Below are 27,967 nucleotides of genomic sequence, written 5' to 3'. Positions count from 1 at the left end.
AACAACGCGCTCTCAACAGCCCTTGACTCACTAGCGTCTTTAACCACACGCAATATCAGACCCCGACCGCTCCAGCCCTGGCAGACTGATCACACCAAAACCCTCAAACGACACAGTCGTGCCCTGGAGCGACTGTGGCGCAAAACCAAATCCCAACAAGCCTTCACCCACTACAAATCTGCCTTCCACACCTACACCTCCTCCCTCCATGCTGCCAAACAGGCCTACTTCTTGACCCTCATCAAGGCCCTCTCCTCCAATCCTCGCCGACTCTTCTCCGCCTTCAACTCTCTACTCTCTCCACCCCCACCTCCACCCAGCACCTCACTCACTGCCCTTGAGATTGCCAATCACTTCAAAAACAAGATTGACACAATTCGCAAGGACATTGCCGCAACTCACACACCCTCTCAACTCGTCCCCTCTCACACAGCTACCCCCTCATCCCCCCTCCCCCTTGACATAACCCGCAGGGACTTCGTCGCTGCTCAAACTCTCTCCAACCCCCTTCACCCTCACTCAGCTACCCCCTCACCACCCCTCTCCCACAGCCCCACCACTGCTCTGACCTCCTCTCCCACCCCACCATACATTCCTCATACTGAAGCTCCCCCAAAACTCCGCACCTTTGACCTTACTACCATCGAGGAAGTCTCCAAGATCCTTTCTGATGCCCGCATCACCACCTGCCCCCTCGACCCTATCCCCTCACAACTCCTACGACCTCCTTCCCCCTCCATCCTACGCTCCCTCACCCACATCTTCAATCTCTCCCTCTCCTCCGGCACTTTCCCCTCCCCTCTGAAACATGCACACATCACCCCCATACTTAAAAAGCCCTCCCTGAACCCCAATGACCCGAACAACCTTAGACCCATCTCTCTGCTCCCACTTACATCTAAACTCCTCGAGCGCCTAGTCTACACCCGCCTATGCTCTCACCTCAACGACAACAACCTCCTCGATCCCCTACAGTCCGGCTTCCGTCCCCTACACTCCACCGAAACTGCCTTACTCAAACTCTCCAACGACCTGCTAACCGCCAAAGCTAATGGCCACTATTCAGTGCTCCTACTCCTTGACCTCTCTGCGGCCTTCGACACAGTCAACCACCCCCTCCTCCTCAAAAAACTACACTCCTCGGCCTCAGAGATTCTGCTCTCTCCTGGCTCTCATCCTACCTGTCACAACGCTCCTTCAGCGTTACCTATAATGCTACCACCTCCCCCTCACTCCCCCTCTCTGTTGGGGTCCCTCAAGGCTCTGTCCTCGGGCCCCTTCTCTTCTCCATCTATACCTCCTCCCTTGGCCAACTCATACACTCTCACGGCTTCAACTACCACCTCTATGCCGACGACACACAAATCTATCTCTCAACCCCCCACCTCACCCCCTTGGTCTCAGCCCGAATCACACACCTACTGAGCGACATATCATACTGGATGTCACTCCACTTCCTTAAATTGAACCTCTCCAAAACCGAGTTTCTTGTCTTCCCCCCAGCCCGGACACCACCCCCCATTGACTTCTCCATCACATCCAACAACGCTACCAACAAACCCGCCCTGCAGGCCAGAGTACTTGGTGTCATTCTGGACTCCAACCTATCCTTTCAACCCCAAGTCCAATCTTTAACAAACTCGTGCAGACTCCACCTCCGCAACATCGCCAAAATACGCATGTTCCTAACCCCAGAAACCACTAAACAGCTCATCCACTCCCTCATCATATCACGACTCGACTACTGCAACTCCCTCCTCACTGGCCTGCCTCGCCGCTGGCTATCCCCGCTTCAGTCGATCCTGAATACGGCTGCCAGACTCATTCACCTTTCCAACCGCTCTGTCTCCGCCACCCCCCTTTGCCAATCCCTCCACTGGCTTCCGATTGAGCAACGGATCAAATTCAAAATCCTAACGCTGACGTACAAAGCTGTCCACCATACTGCCCCGAACTACATCACTGACCTAATATCCAAGTACCGCCCAGCACGCACACTCCGCTCCTCACAAGACCTCCTTCTCTCTAGTTCCCTGGTCTCCTCCTCCCATGCCCGCCTCCAGGACTTCTCCAGGGTGTCACCCATCCTCTGGAACTCCCTGCCCCAACGCATCAGATTATCACCTACTCTCCTCTCCTTTAGGCGCACCCTGAAAACCCATCTCTTCAGGGAAGCCTACCCCACCCCCTGCTAACTTGCCGACCTCCTCCACTCTTCCTACCACTCCATCCCCCACAGCTATCTCCTCCTGTGCCACCATCCCCTCCCTCCTAGATTGTAAGCTCGAAAGAGCAGGGCCCTCGATCCCCTCATGTTTTGCATTGTATTGGTATTGTTCTGTCACATGTTCTGTCCCCCTTTGTAATGTACAGCGCTGAGCGAACTATTGGCGCTTTATAAATACTGTATAATAATAGTATAATAATAATTTCAACCTACAGTGTGTGTATATATATATCCATTCAGTCGTATCCAACCATTGTCGATTGCATAGACTGTCACTCATAAGCAACTTTTTCCATGAATTCTCTTAGAAATTATTTTACAGGGTAGGTTACCAGGTCTTTCCCCAACCTCTACCATGCAGGAAATCCCATGTGGCCAGGGATGAAATTAGGACAATTTAGCAGGAGCCAATTAACCTACCAGCATGTCTTTGGAGTGTGGCAGGAAACTGGAGTACCCGGAAGAAACCCACACGAACACAGGGAGAACATGCAAATTCCATGCAGGAGGCGCCATGACCCAGGGAATTGAACCCATGACCCAATTACTGCAAGGCAGAAGTGCTAACCACTAAGCCTATTTTTGAAATACATTGAATACGGCTAAAAATTGTAGTATTTCAAATATATGTCAATATATTTGGGAGAATATTTTTAGAATATAATTAAAATATATTTTTCTTCCACGTGGGTGAGTATTACCGTTAAAATAAACTCTCCCTGACTCCAATGGTTACAGGCACTGTGGCATAATTCTGTGTGAAACTTCACAGCCAAGAGTGACTTTGATTAGAGTTGCTTTCTCAGGCTGCCAAGCTATCCCCATTTGCTCACCCTCCCATCTTTGACGCTGCAGCCTTTTTATCTTAACTTTCTTTTAATCTCCTGCCATCTTCCTGACAGTGTGTGTAATAGGAAGAGAGACTGTCATGGGAGACCACTAATTAATTCATGTGGTTTACAGAGTTGCTATGATACAGCAAGCTGAGTTCTCCCAGAGGAATCCAACATGGTGGCACTCGCAATGCTGTCTTTAAGGAATTTGTGTACAATAAATAACTATGGGGGGTAAGTTGTGTGGTTACCATGGTCTGGGCAAAGGTTTGCTTTAAGCTTTTCCCGACATCAAAGCAATAACTATTTGATCGCATTTTTCACATTTCTCTGTTCACGGCTGAAGATGCTCTACATGGGAAAACTTTTAATAAATCTGATCAATTTATTAATAAACTAAATAAATCTAGCTGCGTGCAGTGATTACTTTAGACCACCCTTGGATTATGTTGGTGTCAATTACACTAGATAATATTGAGCTTTGCTTTCAGTTTCAGCAGTCTTCCCCTACAGGGTGAACAGCCACGGGTGTATGAATGCACAACACGCTACTGTATCGCTCTGCCTAGAGCCTGCTGGGAAATCCATCTTTTAATCTGCGTGGGTGATGCCCATTGTTACATAACTGTATCTTTTCTCTTTTAGTTTTGCACAAGTGGCTTGTAGAAGACTAAGATCTTCTACATCACAGTATTTCTGAAGGCTTGTAGGTTATTGACAATCTTGCATCCAAAGCTGTTTTTTATGATACTCAAATTTTCTGTCAGCTCAGGCTGCCTGGCTTTAGGCATATCCTCATATATAAAAAGGTATTGCTGTTTCGGGGTTTATTGGTTGGTAACAATATTTTCTCTTTTGTAGGAGCTTCCAGTGATTGATGTATGAGTTCGTTTTCATTGTTTGGACTTGTGGGAATGAGGAACAGCTCTTCTGTGGTTCAAGAGAAAATTCAAAGAAAATGAAAGATTTCACGTTATAAACATGCAAGGTAATATACACAGAACAAAATCATTGTTTTCTATGCCAACAAGACAGACTTTTAAATGCTGAAGCAAAAATAGTTTGACAGAGCTATTTACAGAAATAAATGCTTTATATGCAAAATTGTTCCATGCAACATAATAGAGAAATTCTTGGAAATATGCAGAAACATTGCAAAATGTCATCGTTGGTTTGATTTGCAAAAACTGAAGCTAAGGAAAGTAGGGTTATTATTAGATACCAGCAATGCTAAGACCTAATGCCAGCAGGTGTTGTTTTCTTGCATTTAATGTACGTTCTAAACAAATACCCATTGACTTTAATCGAGCAGTATACATGGCATGCTGCATTTGCCATTAAAGTATATGTAAACCCTCACCTTGTATAACAACCCATTCAGTTTAAAATAGAAATGAAAGGCAAATATATATATATATATATATTTATATATATATATATTAAATTTGTTATATGTGATCACATATCCTCTGTTCTCAGGTTCAGCAGTAGCTAAGAGAGGAAAAACAGCAGTACAGTGAACTAACCGATGAATGCCTGTGTGTGGGGGGGGGGGGGCATGTCAGCACACAAAGTTTGACCATTGGATTAGTTCACAGCACAGCCAGAAAACTGACTACACAGTGCTCATATGTCTAGTGTGGTCAGTTTTTTTAAAATAGGAAAGCAGAGGGACTGGTAGGAACAACAGGGACATTCTTCCTCCTCAGGGTGTCATGGCAGAGCAAGTCTAAACCCAACAAAAGAATGTGCTCCCATGATTCAACACAATGGGGTTGATTCACTAAAAGCAAATAGTCTGTGCACTGCAAGTGCAGTTGATCGAAATCTGAAAGGAAGCTCTGAAAAGAAGGGCATCTCTGCTGATTTCAATCATTTGCAAGCAGAAATGCTGTTTTTATTTCCCTTGCATGTGATTGGGTATTCTTTGTATTCTTTGCAAAGTGAAGTTTTTATTCACTTACTAAGCTCTGGAGAATGCGCACTTGCAGAGTGCACAATATATTTACCTTTAGTAAATCAACCCCAATGCTTCATGTAGGCTCTGGAATTAATCAGCATGAGCAGTGCCGGGACAAGGTCATCCATTGCCCAGGGTAAAGATGCCAAACTCCACCCCTCCTCCAACCCGTTCATGATGTGGAAGCTTAGGGGATCCTATACCCAGCGGTCACCCACTTGTCAAAATCACTGCCGCTGACAATTCTCAGCCTTGTAACAGAAGGAAGTTGCCCCCCACCATCCCATAGTAAACCATTGCGCCCAGGGCAGCTGCCCCTCCCACCCACCCCTTGTCCTGTCCCTGAGTATGAAATAGCAGATGCATAGACAAAATTTTTTAGGGCGTCAAATTCTAGACTGTATACTGGTTGCTGTGTCATTGTAAAGAAAGAAGTAAAATGCTGATTGGTTGAATTTGCTCATTTTAAAAATCTCTTTTGAATAGACTAGAATTTTTCTTCTTTAAAAACAGTTGTTACAGTGCATAATAAAAATGTTGTGATTAAGCACCCATGCAACAATTTAAGCAGCATATGTGATGTTCTTTCTTTGTTATTTAGTTTCGTATTTATATTCCTCATTTAGAGTGGAAAGGCAAGCAATTCAGTTCTAAATTAAAAGAAAAGTCTGTCAGGCATTCTGGTGCCAATAGCACATACTTCTGCTGTCATTAAAAGACTATGGATTCAGCAAGATCATTTCATGTAGCAACACAATTGCTGCCACCATCTACAGCAATATTAGGGCCCATCTGTGCTGGATTCACTGTACTAATCTTCTACATGATATATTGTGTTTTTCGTAAATGATTACATAGCCAACGACCGCTAATGCCAAAATCTCCACAGGGTGATTATGTACCGGGTCCCTCAGTTCCACCTCTTTTTTTGCTGAGGAGATGTGTCACATAACATACAGCACTGCCTTCTGTATTATCATTTATGTTGTTATTCCAGAAAACAAGAGATATATTCCTACTATTAGAGTAGCCAACAAAAACAGGCAGATCACTCTTTTCTGCCCTTGCAGCTAAATGTACATCACCATAATAAAAATGACATTATAACAAAAAGAGGTTTAAAGCTTATTACAAAGCATGTAGATGCAGATATTGTTGCACTTCTAGGGTGCGAATGAAGTCAAGATCTTTTCAAGCAAGTCTTGATACAGGAGTTCATTAATGAATGGTCACATTTTCAATGTGCCACATTAGCTGATCCATTTACATAAATGTATTTTATTTTACAACCTAGAGTACAGATTAGTAAAAACATTATCCGGTAAAAGGTCAGCACTCATTAGGCATATTACTCTGAAGTATTAGTGGCTGTTTTTGTTCTGGTCATTAGACTCAATTTACGACGCTTTAACACAAAGATAGGTATTTTTATTTTCAAAAGTAATTGGACTTAACATAATAAAACTGTCACTTTTTGATCCTGGCGTGTTAGAAATGTGAACTGAACCTTAGGCTGGCTGTGTCATTCATGTTGTTTTTAGCCTAGTAAAAATTTAAGCCCAACTCCATGATATTAGCAGGCCTCAGCAGCAGAAGCATCAGCCAGGTACGGTATATACTGTACATAGTTACATTGGTCCAGGTTGGAACAATACAACTATGTATAAAAATTTCCATATCTGGAATTTGTGTTTAAAAAAATTAAAAAATGCAGCCTATTTCTGGAACTTCCAGAAAGAAAAATTCTACCTTGTTTGCTTTGTTATTAGAGTGGCTGAGAAGTTGTGTTTACCAAAAGCAACCCTGTCTGGGAGCTGATATCTCATCAGTTGTGCTATATTTGACTACTATCTGTCTAAACCAGGATTTTTTTAAAAACTTTTTACCTTCAAAAAACCCTTGGCAAAAAAATTGAGGTCCTGGGAAACTCCTGAAATAATGTACACATCTACAGCTCATGTAACATTGTGTGTTCAGCAAGCTGTTGATATAACAACTATATTAAGTAAAAGCATTTAAAAAATAGAATAAATCTTAACACTTACCTATTTATTATTATTATACAGTATTTATATAGCGCCAACGGTTTGCTCAGCGCTGTACATTATAATGGGAGACAGCACACAAGACAGTACAGTAACAATACGATTCAATACACGAGGGGTTCGAGGGCCTTGCTCCTTGGAGCTTACAATCTAGGAGGGAGGGGATTTAATGTGAAATTTGTGCTTGCATCTTTGTGCACAGATGCCCACTTCTGGGTCGAACTTCAAATAAGCAGTGTACAAGGGGCAGCAGGTCAGAGCAGGGGGGAAAGCATGGCAAAATATAGGAGTCAGCAGGTCAGAGCACAAAAAGGTCAACAGGGCAGAATACAGGGGTTCAGCAGGGCACTGTACAGGAGGTAAGCAGGGCAGAGCACAGGGGGTCAGAAGGGCACAATACAGGGGGGTAGGAGGGAACACTACATGGGGGGCAGCAGGGCACATTATAGGGCACAGCATGGCATAGTATATGAACTTAGGAGGACACATTATGGGCACTGCAGGACATATTATGGGGCACACATCAGGGCACAAATTGGTAAACACAGCAGAGCACATTATGGGGCACATAGCAGGGCACCTTATGGGGTACACAGCAGAGCATATTATGGGGCAGAGCATAAACTCAGGGCACACAGCAGAGCACAGGGCACACAACAGGACACGGGGCACACAGCATGGAACAGGACAGCTCACAGAGCACACAACAGAACACAGGGCACACAGCAGGGCACATCACAGGGAACACAGGGCACTCAGCAGGGCACAGGGCATACAGCAGGGTTTCCTTCACATGTAGAGTAGTGCGGGAAATAGCTTTAATGAGATCTCTTGTGGTTTGCTGCTCCCCACCTGCCCCTCCTCTCCTATCCTCTGTCTATCGTAGATGATGTCACATAAAAGCACCTAAGGAGGACGGGAGGGAAGGATGGGCTGACAGGGAGCAGTGTGCCATGAGAGGAATCATTACAGCTGCTTCCCACACTGCTCTGCATATGTTGGTTGACCTGATCTACCCATCAGCTGCCTGTGATTGACAGACTGATGGAAGCAGGAGCCCAGTTTAGAAACCCTGGTCTAAACTAAAGGTTTAGAAACTGGGTTTCTCCATTGTATGTTATTGAGAACTGGACTCAACCAGTCCTCAGTCTAGCTATTTGGGACAGATCAAACTGAGCTAGGTGAGCAATTCTTGCAGTCAGCAATGACACCTTCTTCTTAGAAACATCCTAAAGGTAAGAAATATTTTTATTCATTTTTAGGTATGATGTGTGAATAGGAACACATAACAAACATAGAGTGGGGTTTGGACTGGAAAAGTGAAAATACACTTAGGAACCTTATAGTGGAAGTTCAGGCTATTCCTATTTATGCTTAAACCTGCTCCCACCTTTCTTCCTAACTCCTATTCCAACTACCCTGTGAAAGAAAGATGCTTATACTTACCTATTGTGAGAGCGCTCTGGTTTGGTCATGTGATCTCCCCAGGGAGATCGGCACCCCTGAAGCTGCAACTGGGAGCTGATCACATGACTGGACCAGAGTGCCTTCAGAATTGGTAGTTGGAATAGGAGTTGGAAGAGGTGGGAGCAGGTTTAAGCATAGTTAGTAAAAGCCTGGACTCCCACTTTAAGAGTAAATGCAGCTCAGTAATTAAAGGTTCAATATGGCCTCCAGCCCACTTCATCAAACTAAATTTATTAAAAGAGAAACTAATTAAATGTGGTGTTCAGATAACACAAGATAGCGGGATTAGGATAAGGTTGTCTAATTAATAAATAAAATAAGATGACTCAGATACTAGTACCAATGACAAGCAATTACACAGAAAAACAATCCAGATCTTCCAGCATAGTAAAGAAAAAGTGGAAAAATTAACAAAAGAAAGTGATTACAAAAATCAATTCAAAGCTATTATTATAGATACTCGCAATCAGGTAGGTAACAAGTGGAGAACAGCTAAAAAGTCAACACAGTCTTGGTTTCTCTACAAGATATATGGCCATGGTCAGGAGCCAGGCAGCAGTTCTGACAGCTGTCCACTACCATGCTGTGAAGCAACTGAGACTGTCAGCTTTACAGCTGTTCTTTGTATTCTACATCTGTGTTTGTGAGTCCATTTTTGCTCTTTTAAGGATTTAAAATGTACACTATTTTATGTAAACGTGATAATATATATTACTGCAACACTATTTCTGCAAAGTATCATCCTAATATAACGAAAATCTTTATTTCCAGTTTAGATTTTTTTTATAAAAGAATACTGCCCAAACCAGGGGCGGACTGACCATTCGAGCACTCGGGCACTGCCCGAGGGCCCGGGGTCAGTAGGGAGGCCCCATGAAAGGCCCCTGGTACCTTTTATAAGCTTTTTTGGGTGTGCTTTGAGTGTGGGCAAGGAAACAGGGGCCCCATGATCCCCTATTGCCTGGGGGCCCCATGAGTTGTCAGTCCGACCCTGGCCCAAACAGACCTTTTCAAAAACACACAAAGTATCTCTCACTGCCAAAGATTTTATAAAATAGTGTGGGGGGGTGGGGCTCCAGGGAGTGGATACTGGGGGCAGGGAGTCTTTATTAAGATGAAATTAGGCTTTATCATACTGTAAAATGCAGGAAAAATATTGAGAAAGTGTGCAAGCATGTCGGTTTTCTTACTTTAGTCTTTGAAAAAACCTAATTTATACTGTTAGAATGTGATGAATGCACTGCCCATCTTTTCTTTTAAACTTTCCTGTAAGTCTTTAAGGTGCATTGATCTTTTCAAATACCACAATGGGAACTGCACATGACATTGTGTGTTAGTCATAATTCTTAAATTAAAGAATATGGAACATTTTGGCTATTGAATCATTTGAGATTATCCTTCTTATCCTTCTTTACCATTTTTAATAGAATTCCTTGCTGACTATGAAATTCCATTATTGGGTTTTATACAGCTGTGCAAAGATCATTTAGTAGTCATGCAGAGACTGACTTTAGTTTATGTTGATTAATATGGAAAAATGGGTCAACATGATAACTGTTCACAACAACTTGCAATGTATGTTTACCTTTATGTTTCTTTTCATATTTTCATTGTCTGAAAATACAGTTTTTTTTGGAGTAAACCACAGACATGCAGACCTGTTAAACCATCTGGCAGCGATCAATCACTGCTCTGCTCTAATAGCAACACAATATTAAGTAACAATCTGTTATACTCCTATTATATTACAAGTTTGTATTTTCTTCAACAGAATGTGGATATGCCTTAAATAAATAAATTAGATGTAAGAACTTGGTAACATGCTTAAGTATTTAAAGGGCAAGCTAGTTAGTATTTAAAGTATTAAGTAATTAAAGGTTCAGTTGATATCAAATTTGTATATTTGACATCACAAACCACTGATGTAATAGTCTATTTGACATTGCAAAGCAGTCACCTACAATTTCATATCAATACATTGTACTATCATTAAAGCTGAACTCCAGGAATGAGACAAAATCTACCCTTGCCCCAACACTGTAAGGGTTAAATGCTCATTTAGTCTAAGGGTGCAGGGATAAACTGTATTACTAAGGCTGCCCATAGATTAATCCTTTTTATTTCATTTAGCCAGCAGGTTGAGCAAAATATAATGGTTCAAATCCTCCCCACTGAGCTATTGTTTTCTGACAGCATGAAGACTCCCCGCTGTCAGAATACACTGATCAGCGCTGCCGGCTACAGCAGTGCTGATCGAGTCGGGAAAATCCGACAGGGTGGTTGCATAGATATCAATCAATAGACCAACATCTGTACATCCTCCCTGCCCATAAAAGGATTGAAATTCATCTGGTCCCTGCTAAACCAGCTGAATTTCAATCCAGGTATGGCTGGCTTAACCCTATCCCATGGTTTAGCAGACTCCACCACTGGCCTCAAGCTCTATGGGTGGTCCCTCAGTATCATCATGTACAGTGCAGGGCTTTTACCACTGCTTTGTGAGTAGGGAAGCAAGCAATTGCAGCCTGACATTGCATAGGGTGGATGCTGTATGGGAGAAATCACATGAACTGAGGATGTCTGCTGCAGCCAGGAATATTGTAAGCAGTACACCTAATCCTTGCACCCCTAGACTAAAGTTGGATTTAGCCCTTGCAATGCGGGGGTCTAATTGTCTCATTCTCAGACTTCATCATTAACATTCAAATGTTGAACTATATGTAGCTCTAGCAAGTTAAATGTGAGCATTTTTTCACTTATTCAGTAATGGCACAGCTGTACAAAGAAAAGCCAATAATATGCAAAGAGCTTTAAATCATAGCAAGTGGATAATGTCTGTTTTCTTGAGTTAGAAATGCTCTGGGTTACTTCACATTATTGCTGTAATTTGAAGCTCTTTTGTATTAAAACAATTGTCTAATGTTCAGATTAACTATGGATTGTTGGCATCCAAATCACTTCATGTAGATACCCTTCATGCAGTTTTACTCTGAAGAATGACAATAAGTTATCTGAACTCCATCAACACAGCTAAAATTTCTTGAAGCTCAAGAGATCCCTAATGGCTTGTATAATTAAACCCAGCTCACGGGTCAGTTGATCTTGACTTATCAAGTGGTGAATCTATTTTCTGAGATGTTTTATGACAGTATATTTTCAGAATGATGTGATTTGTTCATAAAGGAAAATGTATTTTTGTGTTGAAAATATCAAGCTAATCCGCATGTAAGAGCTGATTCACACATGTGCGGTGTGGATTGAAGCTCAGGTTTCACAGCTAATTGATACAGTAGTTGTTCACTGGTTCATGTCAGGTTTACATCAGGTTCAGGACAGGATTAACTCTCAGGATTATCCTGTTCATACATATATGTGGTTTAGAAATGGTTCCCATAGAAGTCAATAACCTGTAATCTGCACCTGAACTAGATCGTACTGCTAAGAATTCGTACATGACTCTTTTTCAAACCGAACTGAATCCACACCACCAGTGAACCGGACATATGTGAACAGGCACCATAGGAAGTAATGTTTTTTCATGTCATGAGGATTGGATGCGGTTCGTACTTTAATGTTATATATACTGCTCAAAAAAATTAAAGGAACACTTTAAAAATATATCAACTCTCAATGGGGAAAAATCATGCTGGATATCTATATTGATATGGACTGGGTAATGTGTTAGGAATGTAAGGATGCTCCATTGTTTGATGGAAATGAAAATTATCAACCTACAGAGGACTGTTTTCAAAGACACCTCGAAAATCAAGGTGAAAAATTGATGCAGCAGGCTAATCCATTTTGCTGAAATTTCATTGCAGCAACTCAAAATGGTACTCAGTAGTTTGTATGGCCCCCACGTGCTTGTATGCATGCCTAACAATGTAGAGGCATGCTCCTAATAAGAAGACGGATGGTATCCTGGGGTATTTCCTCCCAGATCTGGACCAGGGCATCACTGAGCTCCTGGACAGTATGAGTGAAACCTGGCAGCGTCAGATGGACTGAAACATGATATCCCAGAGGTGTTCTATTGGATTTAGTTCAGGCGAGCGTGGGGGCCATTCACTGGTATCAATTCCTTCATCCTCCAATAACTACCTGCATATTCTTGCCACATGAGGCTGGGCGTTGTCATGCGCCAGGAGTAACCCAGGACCCCCTGCACCAGTGTAGGATCTGACAATGGGTCCAAGGATTTCATCTCGATATCTAATGGCAGCCATGGTGCAATTGTCTAGCCTGTAGAGGTCTGTGCGTCCCTCCATGGATATGCCTCCCCAGACCATCACTGACCCACCACCAACAGTCATACTGAACTATGTTACAGGCAGCATAAGGTTCTCCACGGCTTCTCCAGACCCTTTCACGTCTGTCACATGTGCTGAGGGTGAACCTGCTCTAATCTGTGAAAAGCACAGGGCACCAGTGACGGACCTGCCAATTCTGGTGTTCAATGGCAAATGCCAATCAAGCTCTATGGTGCCGAGCAGTGAGCACAGGGCCCACTAGAGGATATCGGGCCCTCAAGCCACCCTCATGAAGTCTGTTTCTGATTGTTTTGTAAGAGATATTCACACTAGTGTCCTGCTGGAGGTAATTTTGTAGGGCTCTGGCAGTGCCCATCCTATTCTTGCTTGCACAAAGGAGCAGATTCTGGTCCTGCTCATGGATTAAGGACCTTCTACGGCCCTGTCCAGCTCTCCAAGAGTAACTGCCTGTCTCCTGGAATCTCCTCCATGCTCTTGAGACTATGCGCTGGGAGATACAGAAAAGCTTCTGGCAATGACACGTATTGATGTGCCATCCTGGAGGAGTTGGACTGCCTGTGCAACCTCTGTAGGGTCCAGGTATCGCCTCATGCTACCAGTAGTGACAATGACCCTAGCAAAATGCAAAACTAGTGAAAAACAGTCAGAAAAGTTGAGTAGGGAAAAATTGTCAGTGACCGCCACCGTGAAACCATTCCTGTTTTGGGGATCATCTTATTGTTGCTTATCTAGTGCACCTGTTGTTAATTTCATTAATACCAAAACAGCTGAAAATGTTTAACAACCTCCTCTGCTACTTAACTGACCAGATCAATATCCCAGGAGTTTAGTTGATTTGATGCTATACTCTGCTCAAAAAAATTAAAGGAACACTTTTTTTTTCAGTGTATATGCATGGCTTTTTTTCTACTGGATTTTGATCAGTTCTACCACCTCTGGCTCGGGCCCTCTGCTTTTCTGTTCACACTACCAGTTTGTTCTGCATAGTGCACACTGGATCTTTTCATGTAGAAGACGCTACACAAATAGCACTGAAAAAGAAGGAGTGAAGGGAATCAAATGGGGAACTTGAAGTTAGTAGCTGATGATCATCTAACAAAATATTTTGCATACTTAACCTGTTTGTATTATAGGTGAAATGTCTAAACTCTTCTAGTGGAACTGTGAGAAAATTAAGTCCTGCTAGGTCACTTCAGGCTAAAACAAAATAAGTGCCTATACTGCTTAAAATCCAGTAATACACTGTCTCTCCCTGCTCTGCACATGCTCAGTTGCTCTCTATTTTGTTGCATTGTGCCAAAAATGCACAGACCGATCTGCTGATAACCTAAAGATTTACTGCTGCTCTGGGGGCTCTGAGCTTTAGCACAATGGCAGCCTCCAGCAAGAAGAAACAGGAACAATGCTGGAGGCAATTTACAGCACACACTAATTTTATTAACATAGTTAATAATATGGAATGTACAGTATATTCCTTGCTAAAGAACATTATTTTTTTATCAAGTTGATATGGACAGAGTTCCGTTTTAAGAAGTGTGAATTTCCTAATTTTTGTTTTGAGCAGATTTTTATCTTCTTTAACAGGTACAATTGTATTGTCACATATAATTATGCTTGGTTAGTCATACTATGCATGAGATTTCTACTACATATTGCACACTCAGTATTGAAAAACTGAAAGTAGAAAATATGTATTCTGTCTTATGTCTTAGGTTTTCTCCTGCATCTACTAATAATCTTTGGAATTGTTAAGCAGACTATAGATGAGTCAAGAACTGAATGAAAATTCTTGGTTGTTTATTTTTCGGATCAATAGTATGCCAGCTGCAACACACAATTTTTGATGATCCAACATGCTGGATTTTGTTTAGAAAAACTAAACAAATGATGGCACAATCATATGCACCATTTCCATTTTAGGATCGACAAAACATTCCGTTTTCAACTTGGCTATGGCCTGCCTTAAACGCACCATACAGATTATTGGATCAATCTGTACACTCGGCCTGTGAAAACCGAAATCAATTATTGCCTGCTCAAATTTCAAAGAAATATTAACTAACAATCTGTTCTGCATTTACAGTACCTTGCTTTAGGATTTCAAGATTTCCTAATAAGTGGTTATAACTTTAAAGCTGTTAAGTAAAGGAAGGATCAAATGATTGTGTGCTGTAATTAATTCTAAATATAGCCAAATAAATAGAAAACATATTGTGGTATTAATTACAATTAACATTGTGATTTGAGGTGTTAAACATAAGACAAACTTTGACATGAAAGACATGAAAGCTATCTACTTAAGATAAAGCCTGGGCCACAACCCTACCATGCATATATTCGGCACTAATTAGATGGCACAAGAATTCCCACCGATTAGACACTTGAGTAACCATAATAGATAATGCATTTTTCACAAGAAAGACAAACTTTGTCTATGCTACATAGTCACATACTGTATTTCCAGCTCTAATGCGTCAGCTTTCTTAGATTACCCCAAAAAACAATGTGCAAAACATTGTTGGGAAACTACATTTTAGAGGTCCTTTTTTTAAGAAAAAATATAATGGTTTGTGTTCTGTGTCATTAATTTTATTTTACATTTATGTTTTTAATATGTATAAACTATCCAGTTTCACCATACATATTTAGCAGGGATTATTTTAAATATATTGTATTTATGTCTGCTAATACCACATTTTATACAGTCGGCATTAAATAAAAAAAACTAGAAATAACAGAAATTTTAAAAAATCAAGTGTATATTATTATATATGTATCTAAGTATTTTTGGCCAACTATAGTGCACTTTTCAATGTGTACTGAGAGCATTTATATGTGAAAAATATGAATAACTAGCATGGTCACAGAGATACAAAATATGGGCATGACCATTGCGGTAAATGTGTAAAAATAGACTTAACCATAACTGTTTCCATTCATATTTTTCTAATCATTTTGCTATTTCTACTGCAGTTAATGAAAAGCTGCCAGCAACTATGAACATTACCAGTCCTAATACAAACCAGACTGCTTCCAATTCAGATACTATAAACCAGATGATGCAATAGAGGGAAGAAGTGTTAGCCTTGCCAAATGTCTCAGAGCTTCCAAATGTATTTATATAGCTAGGAAGATGACCGTTCAGGGAGTGTCATCTGACAGCAGGTTGAGCAAATTGTAGTTTAAGCACAAGTCTTTACTAACAGTTTAAAATGTATACAAAAGCTCTAAATATAACTCTTACCATGCTATTTCTAATAGCAAATAATAAGCTACTGTAGCACTACTGAACTTCAATAAATATTAACTACTAGATGACCAAAAGCTGCATTTTGAATGTCCAATGCAGTCTTCAGCTAGCCATACACTATACAATTTTCTTAAAATTTTCTGTTAAATTTCTGCCCAATTTCCTTTAGATTTACCTTCAACTATATAGTACAAGGGCCTGCCTAATTAGATACAATTGAAAGTGTTATTTAGGTTTGACCTCATATTATATGGTTTTTGGTAAATCTAAAGCAAAATTCTCAAGACAATTGTATAATGTATGGCCAGCCTTATATGGCAATAAGATCCCATGAATTTTCAGTCTAAGGCTGGCCATACATTATACAATTTTCTGTCCAATTTTTGCCCAATTTCCTTTAGATTTACCTTCAACTATGTAGTGGAAGGGTCTGCCTAATTGGATACAATTGAAAGTGTTGTTTAGGTTTGACCTCATATTATATGGTTTTTAGTATATCTGGGCTGGCCATACATTATACAATTGTCTTAATAATTTTTCTTTAGATTTACCACAAATCATATAATATGAGGTCAAACCTAAGGCTGGCCATACACTATACACTTTTCTGTCCAATTTCTGTCCAATTTCCTTTAGATTTACCTTCAACTATGTAGTGCAAGAGCCTGCCTAATTGGATACAAGTGTTGTTAGGTTTGACCTCATATTATATGGTTTTTGGTAAATCTAAACCAAAAATATCAAGAAAATTGTATAATGTATGGCCAGCCTAAGATGTGCTTGGGGAGAGAGAAAAATCTTTCACAGTACAAGTTAGTACAAGTCAGAGCTGCAAAATTCATATAGTACTAGATCAGATGTATTTTGTCATGGTGTTGCCCTGAAGATGGGTACCTTGTGAGGCCTTGAAACATTGCCATCCACCTGTGCTACAGTGTTCCCAATAAATTATTGAGATGTATTTGATAGAGTGCTGGTGATTTTCTGCTTTGTGATTCAGATTATTCATAGTGACATCCTCACAGGGCAGAAACCCATGAAAGAAAAGACAGAACAGGAAGTGCCCCAAATCTTTAATAATTCTCCCAGCACACATCACCAGGCCCCCCAAGTCTGCTGAACTGCTAAATCATTAAAGGACAATTCCATGCAAAAATTTATTTTACCCTTGCAGTGGGGCTGTGCCAGCACTTCATTGGTTAACTGCTCGTTATGCTCTAGGAGAGAGAACAGCGGAGATATACTAACCTGACCCTCTGATCCTCCTTCGGCTCCTGACCCCCCCCCACTGTCCAGTGGTCTTGTAAACAAAGCACACTCCACAGACAGGAACAGTCCACCACTGGACCATGAGGGAGTAGGAGCTTTATGCTCATCCCTGGAAAAAGTGAGCAGCTGATCCATGCAGTGGGGGCAAAAAGCATTTTTGAGTTCTGATTTAAACATTCATAACACAGAATGCTACCTCTCTAGCATAGCCTGCTGGAGCACATACAAACAACAATTGACAAAAAAATACACTCTGTGCTTAGAAATAACTCCTGTTTAAGTACAGATAGGCTTTTGTAAACCCACTGCTCACTACAGAATCACAGAAATGCAAACTCAACACAGGTGTTATCACCATTCATTTAAATATAATTTTTAGAATAGTTTCTAGTAATTAACATAAACAATACTCTGCTACCTTAGACAACAAATTCTGCTAATACTATAGACTTAAATCTACAGTATGTGTATCTTTAATAAGGATGTCGCTGCTACTACATAAAGAAAATGGTTCCTGTAGCTGTCCTTGGCATTAATTTAACTCTGCTAATTCTTCACTGACAATGTTTGGTGCTCTCAAGCTGCATTTTATTCACAAGTGGCCTAGAAAAGCACCCTGAAGTCATGCTTGGCTACATTAACAGTGTTATCTGAATTAAACCTACATTATTATTTTAAAAGATCTGTTTTCTATTTCTAGGCTACAATTGTTCACATTTTATAATGTATTGCTCTTGCATCCATGAGGAAAGCATTATAAAAGTTTCCTCTTTATCAGCAACTAGGATGGTATCTCATTGTTACAAAGATGGGATGATCTCTGCTCTTTTGCCAAAAAGAGATCAGACAATACATGGTTAGCTTCACATAGGGGTCTTCACCAAGAACATCACCATCCACAACAGATTTATTTATTCTGGGTGGAATGGGAAACAGTTTGATTGTCTTACTGTCTATCAGGGGTTTGTAAGTGTTCTCTTTTAGTTGTTTCAAGCCTGGGGCTAGTCAGGGCTGTTTTGTTAGTCTGTCTACACCCGAGGCTCATCTTGTTCATATTTGTGGATATTTCAGGCCCACACCAGACATTGCTGGGGCATCAGTCTGAGTTAGCCTCCACTGACCTTTATACATCATACTCTGAATTTTTCTGCATTGAGGTTTCTTCCATAATGTTTATTTTGATGTGGCTTCTTGTTAGAGTCTATTGGTATGTATCCTGCTGCTCTTGGATAAGATTATTTCATTTGTGTACTGGAACTCCATTGCCATCTGTCTGTTTGCAGCTGTCTAGCTAGGCAATCCTGTGTGTCACATACTGGGAAGTGTTCTGCTACACAAGTCCATCTGTACCTCCAACAGCTCTAGTGAAGGTACTCAATTCCAATAGTCAAGGCACTGCACTCCAAGGGCTCTAGTGAAGGCACAACGGCTCTAGTGAAGGCACTCCACTAGCTGGTAATGCAGCATTCACCCCACTGTCTTCGGTCTCCCTTTACCTGCTCCCCTGTGTGTTTGCACTGTGCTCTCATTTCTGTTGCTACTCTGCTATGGCTTTCCACTTTACTACTGTGTGATCAAATTCCTTCATTGCAGGAGTTCCCATATATGACCAGTAGTGTTCTACTACCTTTGATAATGTCCTTACTGTTTTCCTGGATCCAACTGAAGAAACTCCTGTTAGAACTGTGAAAATGTAATATCCTGGTAACATGCTGGTGAAAATACACCTAGTAATGGGTTGAATCCCAAAAGAATTTTCTTTTTAAAATCATAACTAAGAATTTTCATTCAAAGTTTGCACCATTAGTGGGCCACAGCATTGGCCCACTTGAACTTGAGTGATTAGGCATGTTGGACTTTTTTTGAAAAACAAAGTTCTAATCAATGATGGGAGAAAAAGAAATTGAGCATGAATTGTGACATGGAAAGAAAAAAAGATTCCCAGAAAAAGAAATTAAAATTATTTTCTGTAGCAACATGAGGTGAAATTGAAGGCTTGGTTGGTCAAATTTTGAAATCAATGGGGGCACCTTAGGATTACAAAAACCACAATATTTCCAAATTTCTAAAGGAAATTTGTTCAGAATTTGACCCATGTACAGCCTGCCTAATACATCTGACAGTTTTTCCCATAACTACAACCAGGTGTCTCTGCTGATTATTTATCCTATGCACCATTAATCCACCACATTTTGCTGCTGGAAGCTCAAGCCCATTGTTTCCATGGAATAGCCAGTTCCACATCCAGTTCCTACCGATCTCCAGTTTTTTCCTTACATGTTTCAGTATTATGCCCTAGTAGTTCTTGTCTTTTCCCCCCACTGTAATTTTCATTGCTGTCCTGTTGTTAAGTATGTTTGCGTGTTGTCACTAATCACATTTGCTGTATTACTATTGTTGTTATGCATTTTTACCAATTACTTGTATATGCTATCAAGAATCAATTCGCACAGTCTCACACATACAAGAATGAGTTGCAAACCTACACCTGAATAGTGATTCCACAGCACTCAATAATAACATCTATCCATAAATTAGTTCAGCACTACCACAATGACGTTATCAAAACTAGAAAAATAACTCATATTATGACAAAATTATTAAATACGAACACAATCCCCAAAAATATATAATAAAAAAAGACTAAGATACAAGAAAGGTGTATAAATAGAAATAAATCTTAAATCAAAGTGAGTTTGTAAAAGAAAAAAAAAAACGAAATACAATCTGTGTTAACAGTTATATTCAATCTTCTATGGTAATGACATCCCTCTTTCACAAATTGCCAAACACACTTCACCTGGGGTAACAGGAGTCTGACCACCTCGATAATTGACCTCAAAGCTTCCTAAGAGGTCTAAACAGCTTTTCCCATTGAAGGGTACATAATTCAAGTCTATTTTCCATCTTTATTTATCTGACATAGATTCTCCATAAACCTGATGATCATGAACTTTGGGTCAATGACCAGTAATCAATGAAAATTTCTATGTGATGTGAAATTTTGCAGTTTCCAAAACAATTGGAAAAAAAATATCTTCACAGATGATCTGGTGCCTTCTGCAGGTTCCCATTCAGATCAGAACACAAACTCACCCAGTGTACACAGGCAAAGTCCAACACCTCCAGAGCAGCCAAGGTCAGACCCAGCAATCAGCAAACCTCCTAAAAGGTTTCTCCTGTATTTGGAGCACACTTGGAGTCAGCTTGTCCTCTTCAGTCAGTGAATTGCACATTTCCTGCAAATACAGTTTGATATGTGATACTAATTACCAAAATCACATTGTTCATCCACCACAGCCACCTGTGAAATGACCCAGCCAGAATACACTGAACTGACATGGAGACATGGAATGTTGATAACATGACATGAACAAAGCTAATGTAAGGGACAAAGCAAGATTGCTTATGACCTAACTGGCCAGTTGAACACTATTTCAATCCTGCCAATGATGAGGCTCTTGTGTTTGAATGCTCAAATGTATGAATAAAATGGTAGCCAAAGGCCTTTGACCACTGGTATTATCAGTGCTTGTCTCAAGCCATCCCCCTGGTGGCTAGTGAAATAGTCCCCCCTTCCAAGCCAGATCTATGCAGCAGTAACAGGCAATGATAGTTGGAACACCCTGGAAACTGCAGCTTTGCATGTGGTGCTGGCTTTCAGCAGCATCAGAAAGTCTCTATGCAGCAGCATACAGTACATGTCTCAGGCTTACTTCTCCAGCAGTGGAAGTGGCAAAAGCAGCAGCCCATGTACACAGTACCACAATACTCACAATGGTTAGCGTAAGCAGCCTTCAGGTCTGAACCCTACAGCAGTCTCTCTTTCAGCAAGCAACATGCGGTATGTCATGCAGCTCTCTGCAGTGCCCCCTATATACAGGCCCCCAGCTTCTTGTTGGTCTATGGAACTTCATTCTCTGTAACTGGAGATCCTGACAGCACACTGGGACACACTTTACCCAGGCAGCCCACTTTCTCTATGAGTCCAGGAATTTGGCCCTTGCATAGCATCTCTCTCAGATTGAGGTAGACTGGCTCTGGTAGTTTGCACAAGTGGTTGGAGGGATCCCATGACTAGAGGAATCCTGAAACACAGATGAATGGCTGTAGACACAGTATGCTCCACTTGAGGTACAGTACTCTGGAAGCAATTGGTACAGTGTTTTCTGCAGTGGCTGGGTCATCTTTGAAAGCTACATGCTATTGCTCTCCAGCCTGGCTGTGTGCACACTGGAATTAACAGTAGAAGGCTTTACATCTAGCTACAGGTTGCATGCCCAACCATTTCTGTCTGAACAGGTGTGGTCTTTCTGAACTACAAAGGGTGGGAAACAGAGAAATATATTCCATGGAAGTGTCCAGGAGCCCAGAGGCTTGTGGAAACCCAAACAATTGTGTAAAAAGCAATAGTGTTTTTAGAAAAGCGCCACACCCTAAATCTCTAAAGCAACAAATTCCACTTCAAAAAATCACAAAATAATTTTTTGCTCAAACAAATAAATAAAAGGAATGCGCTAAATAATAATGTGAAAGAATATATATAGAAAATTATTCATAAAACATTAAATATTCAAAATCATTAAATATTCAAAAAGTCTTCAAATAATGTCCATACTGTGTTGAAGCCACCACCAAAAAATGTTGAATCACTCACCAGAGCTAAATGCTGAACAATTGGACTCGCAACAAGCACTTTTTGCTCTGGGGCAATATATAGCAGTCCAATTCCTGAATACAATGCTGTGCAAAATAAACAAACTCTCCTCAGATAAATAGCCACCATTCAAGGATATAGGAAATTTCCAGGGATACAGCTCATCTTTCTTTCATACACCTCCATACCATTGGGACCATGTTTAAAAGGTAAAAGAACAAAATCATGGTGCAGCAAATTTCACACATGTAACAAATTTTTAATGAACGAATAAAACTCACAAGTGAGGTGTCTGCACCGACACCAGTGTTACAAGCATTAGTTTAGGCAGCGGTACACGAACGTAACTTCGTTCACCACGAATCACCTCCCTTCAAATTACAGAGACTGTCTCAGACGTCAGCATCCAGTAGGCCACGCCCTACGCATTTTGTCACCAACGACGTCCTCACAGACCGCCCCATGAGGACGTCGTTGGTGATGAAACGCGTAGGGCGTGGCCTACTGGATGCCGACATCTGAGACAGTCTCTGTAATCTGAAGGGAGGTGATTCGTGGTGAACGAAGTTACGTTCGTGTACCGCTGCCTAAACGAATGCTTGTAACACTGGTGTCGATGCAGACACCTCACTTGTGAGTTTTATTCGTTCATTAAAAATTTGTTACATGTGTGAAACCTGCTGCACCATGATTTTGTTCTTTTACCTTTTAAACATGGTCCCAATGGTATGGAGGTGTATGAAAGAAAGATGAGCTGTATCCCTGGAAATTTCCTATATCCTTGAATGGTGGCTATTTATCTGAGGAGAGTTTGTTTATTTTGCACAGCATTGTATTTAGGAATTGGACTGCTATATATTGCCCCAGAGCAAAAAGTGCTTGTTGCGAGTCCAATTGTTCAGCATTTAGCTCTGGTGAGTGATTCAACATTTTTTGGTGGTGGCTTCAACACAGTATGGACATTATTTGAAGACTTTTTGAATATTTAATGATTTTGAATATTTAATGTTTTATGAATAATTTTCTATATATATTTTTTCACATTATTATTTAGCGCTTTCCTTTTATTTATTTGTGTAAAAAGAAGTTTAAGAAGCCTGTGCCTGTATATGAGCATGATGAGTCAAGTGGCACTTCACTTCAGAATTTCCCTTCACCCCAAACAGTACTGTTATCAGAGATCTGATGGGGTGCAGTGAGCATTGCTGCTGTGTGTGTGGGCACTACAACCTATGGTTGTCAGGGCAGGAGCTCAGGAACGGACAGGCAGGCCTAACAATGTAACGCACTGGCTGACGACAACCACCACCCACAGACCGAAGTCCCTCAGGGCGCGGAGTCTAAGTCCCAGGCTGCCCTTCACCAGGGCCCCTGATGGTGGGGATGGACTTGACGCAGCCAGGAACCAGGTCGCGGCCCCCGAGACACCTCAGCTGCGGTAATGGCCGCCGCCAATGGCGTGTAGCTGGTGGAAGAGACAAAAGAGTAGTCAGACAAGCCGGGGTCAACAACAACAGGACAGAACAGTACAGGACAGCAGACGAGAATCACAGGTCACGAGCCGGGTTCAGCAACAGAGGGTCAGATCAAAGGAGAATACAAAGAATAGTCAAGACAAGCCGAATCAGATACCAGGAGAGTCACGAGAGTCAGAACAGAGTAACAGCAACACAAAGACACAAGACACAAGTGCAAAGAGCATGTGCGGGCCACAGGCTTATATGTCATCAGCCACACCCCTCTGGAGGATGGACCACAGAAACCTGAAGGCATAAAAGGGCTCCCATCATGCACAGCAGAATCCAAGATGGACACCAGCACATGAAGTAACATAACCACAGGGAAAAGGTAGGACCTTGACAATGGTGCTGTAGGGCTGCTATGCCGGCAGAGTAGTAATGCTGGGTGTTGCAGACCCAGGTAGCCTGAAGGCTAAGGCACATGCCATGAGTACTGGTGTCTAGCAACAATCATGCTCAATGCTATTACATCAGCCAGTGCCATTCTCAAAGGTCTATGCAAAAGCACTCTAGATGCCATGATTAGGTATCTGTTTATTTGTAACTCTACAGCATCTGAAACAAGGTGTCATCCAATTGGGGTATCAGGTCAGCAGAGTACAGCATGTTTACCACACTATGGTTATCATTGGCATATTAATTAAGGACTATACAGCTGGTGGTCACAGTAACCAGCCATAAATAAACCATGTCCAGAGGTGGGGTCAGGATAGAAAACTCTTCATGGATTATACACAGATCAAGCTGGCAGAGGCAGTGTAATGATTTGGGAAGTGTTCTGGTAGGAAATCTTGGGTGATGCCATTCCTATGGATGTTACACATGAAGATTGTTGGTGACCAATTAATTCCCTTCATAAAAACAGTATTCCCTGATGGCGGTGTCCTCTTCAGTAGGATAATGTACCCTGCCACACTGCAAAAATAGTTTAAGAATGGTTTGAGGAACAAAACAATGAGTTTGAGGTGACTTGGCTTCCAAATTCTCCTGATCTCAATCCATCCAATCAAACATCTGTGGGATGTGCTGGAAAAACAAGTCTGATCCACAGAGGCCCCACCTCGTACCTTACAGGACCTATAGGATCTGCTACTGATTGCTTGGTATCAGATACCATAGATACCTTCAAAGCTGTAATGGTGTCCATGCCACAATGGTTCAGTGCTGTTTTGGCAGCAAAAGGGGACCTACTCAGTGTTGGGTGGGTCATCATAATGTTGTGGCTGATCAATGTAGTTTTATCTACATGAACAAATGGCCTCCAGTTTCAACTGACAAACGAAAGACATACATTTTGGAGAACATTGCTTTTATACGTACATTTGCTCTCAAAGTTAACAAAAGTGTAAGTAGAAACTATAGATAGAGAAAAAAATATTTCTTGATCCCAGGGCAATCAGATCAACACCCTGGATCAAAATATTCCCATATTTTTCGCAATTATTTTCATGGATATTATAGAATTAAAAAAACATTGAGTTGCCTTTTATTGGTCCTAACTAATTACAGACTCCTAGCCTGTGTCTTAATTGGTTACCAATGTCTCTATTTATTCCCCAAAGGCATTTTATAAACAATGGTGGTTTTACAAAGCATTTCCACCTAGCAGCAAACATCAGTACGCATTCCTTTGCGCTCCTGCTTAAAAATGATGGTATGGTTGTTGGTTATCGCATTGTGTTTCCTGTTGAGTGCAGGTTTGTTGACAGTTTCAAAATGAACTGCTCTGGTGACAACCCAAAATGTGGGACTTTCTTTTACTTTCACTTTCCATGATTATTGGAAACAGGACTAATAGATTGGGTGAATCCCCCTAATGGGGACAAAGACAGCAATAAAAACCTGACAGGGGTTCTAATCCATCTCCACTGTATTCAAAATGAAAAACAAAAATTTTGCCTTACACTTTAAACCAAAAAAACAAAAAATGTAGTATATTGTAGCTTACCAATCCTTAGATGTGGTGGTTGCATTCATTTTTTAGGCATTTTCCCCTCTGTTTTCACTTGTCCATTTACATATCTCCGGTGTTAGTGAGACACCACTCTGGACCAAGGAGCACAGAGACACCTTTGGACAGCAGTATTGTCAGTCTTGAAGGAAATGAGTGTTAGAAGTACTAGCAGATTTAGATACACTGACAAATTGAAGCCAAACTCTAGCTCACACTGCAGTTAGGCCCCTTTCACATGAGCAGAACGATGGGGTCCGCCTGTCCGTTTTTCAGGCGGACCCAAACAGTCTATCCATAGACTTCTCTGATCCAATCCTGTATGCCTAAAACAGATGGATGGGGATATGTTCCCCATCCGTCCAGCAGATCTGATGGCAATCGGGTGAAAACAGACAGCGGGTCCATTTCCATCTGACTGTCCCATTGAAATCAGTAGCAGCGTCTGTGTCTGCTCTGCAGCAGCAGAGCAGACAGAGAACTGAGCAGGCGGATAATGCTGAAGGATCCACCCTGTCTGAAAGGGACCTTACACAAGCAGTTGCAATAATTTTTTTTTCCTTTTAGGGTAAAGGTTTTATATGAATACATAAAAGCTGATCATTGTAAGCACCCCTTTCAGTACAAACACATAAAAGATAAATATCAGTGCTCAAAGGGTAGCCAGCTTACTAATAAAAGTCAATTAAAAGCAACGTCACAAATGAAAAAAATAAATCTGATAACATTTTTAGATCAGATGCTCCCAGATAGAGGAAATCCTTATGTAAGCTACAACAAAACACACAAAGAGAGGGCACACCAGCCTCGTGCATTACTATAAAACTATTTTATTGTAAAGAAACGTGGAAATATACCGACAAACTTAAGTAAAAACACACATCAACGATCCTATGATTACAGTCCAGTGCAATGTATAGGTGATGCCCATAGGCATGGAGCAAGGCAAACGTGTTTCCAGAGGAAAAACCCTCTTAATCAGAGAAAAAAAACCTTTCAGTGGTAAATGCTTGTCTCAAAACTGTAATTACTACATTTGCAGGGGAGCTTGTTCTACTGGAAAAAAAAGCACACTTACTTGCTGGATCGCTAGATGAAAATAAAGGAAAGAAAGTATAAAAAAAGAAATGCAGCCACCACATCTAAGAATCGGTAAGCTGCAATATAATACATTTTTGCTTTTGGGTTTAATACCACTTTAATACAAAAGTTTAAAATGTTAACTTTCTTTTCCATTCACCATATCTTTAATAAACAGGTTGAAAAAAAAACTGACTCAATTAAATACATTTCCATTGCTAGTATGTGCTGCAGGCCCCTGGAGCCCTAAAATGGACAATGACTTGAATACAATATACAGTAGATGCCACAGTAGTGCTCATAAATATATGGACATATTCATTTTAGTGAAAAATACTGCCATAATAGACTGTGCCTCTGCACCTGTAGATTTTTTTTATCTAAAAAGGACTTGTTTACGGAACCTAGTCAAACAGTGCAACGAATTTAGGGAAATTAGTTGTGAAATAGTTAAACCTCACCCCTTTCTAATTTTTTTGTATTTTGCCCAATATAGCAATGACCAGGGTTTTTTTCTCAGTGAATAGGTGCAGGAACTCCCCACCTTTTGAGTCACCCCTTGTCTCCACCCCCTACCCACCTCCAAGCACCGTCCTTTGGTTCCACCTCCTACACACCTCCCAGTATCAGCCCTTTAACAGAATACAGAACCAAGTATCATTTTGTGGCGCTGAGTAATTTGTATGTGATGTGTTAATGATAACAAGAAAAGCAGTAAAATAGAGTAGATCTCCTGCAGCCAGCAAAAATTGATCCCCAACACAATAGACCAACCAGCAACAATGGACCCCAACTCAACAAAATACCGCCCCAGTAATTATAGACCCCAAGCAGCAACAACAGATCTCCCAGCAGCAAGCATCAACAGGCCTTCCAGCAGCCAGCAACAATAGACTCCTCACTCAACAGGAGATCCCTCCCAGTAAAAACTGGCCCCACAGCAATATAAGACGCCCCAGCAACAATAGACCCCATGAAAAAATAGATTCAGATCAGTGAAAATAGATCCCCCAGCAACCAGCATCAATAGACCCTCCAGCACACCCCAGCACTGCTTGACACTACATACTGTACATTCAGTGCTGGAGGTGCCGGAACTGCGTTCCCACTGAAAAAATCCCTGGTAATTACATATACAGTCTATATGTAATTGGACCACCTTTCTATGTATGCCTCACGTGCAACAAAGAATAGGCTCATTATACTGAAAAGGTCATTACTGTATCATTTCTCCACCCTGACTATCTACTTAACTGCATAGTGCTGACCTGCCGTTGAAGTCTAACAGTGTGAGATCTGCATGAAAGTATTTTGGAAATCATAATTAATGGTTCTTAGTAGAAAAAATGCTACATTAGATAAGTATGTGAAGCATATTACTTTCTTGTTTTTATTTCTGGTCTGCAATTATAGTGCAGATGTAGACAAGCTTCATGT

General features: G+C 41.1%; 1 protein-coding gene across 1 annotated transcript in view; it reads left to right on the top strand.

Moving 5' to 3' along the window:
* The window catches only part of RTN4R (reticulon 4 receptor), a 267,680-nt gene that overhangs the window by 140,851 nt on the left and 98,862 nt on the right, over window positions 1-27,967 (top strand). The window contains exon 2 of the mRNA XM_089686658.1: window positions 3,922-4,048. Within this exon, the coding sequence (XP_089542784.1) occupies window positions 4,042-4,048 (7 nt within the window). The 5' untranslated portion in view covers window positions 3,922-4,041. The remainder of the gene's footprint in view (window positions 1-3,921; window positions 4,049-27,967) is intronic.

This window comes from Staurois parvus, unplaced genomic scaffold, assembly GCF_062004578.1.
Source record: "Staurois parvus isolate SC_StPar_1 unplaced genomic scaffold, SC_StPar_1.0 ptg000404l, whole genome shotgun sequence".
NCBI lineage: Eukaryota > Metazoa > Chordata > Amphibia > Anura > Ranidae > Staurois > Staurois parvus.
This window is presented reverse-complemented; position numbering and strand designations above follow the sequence as displayed.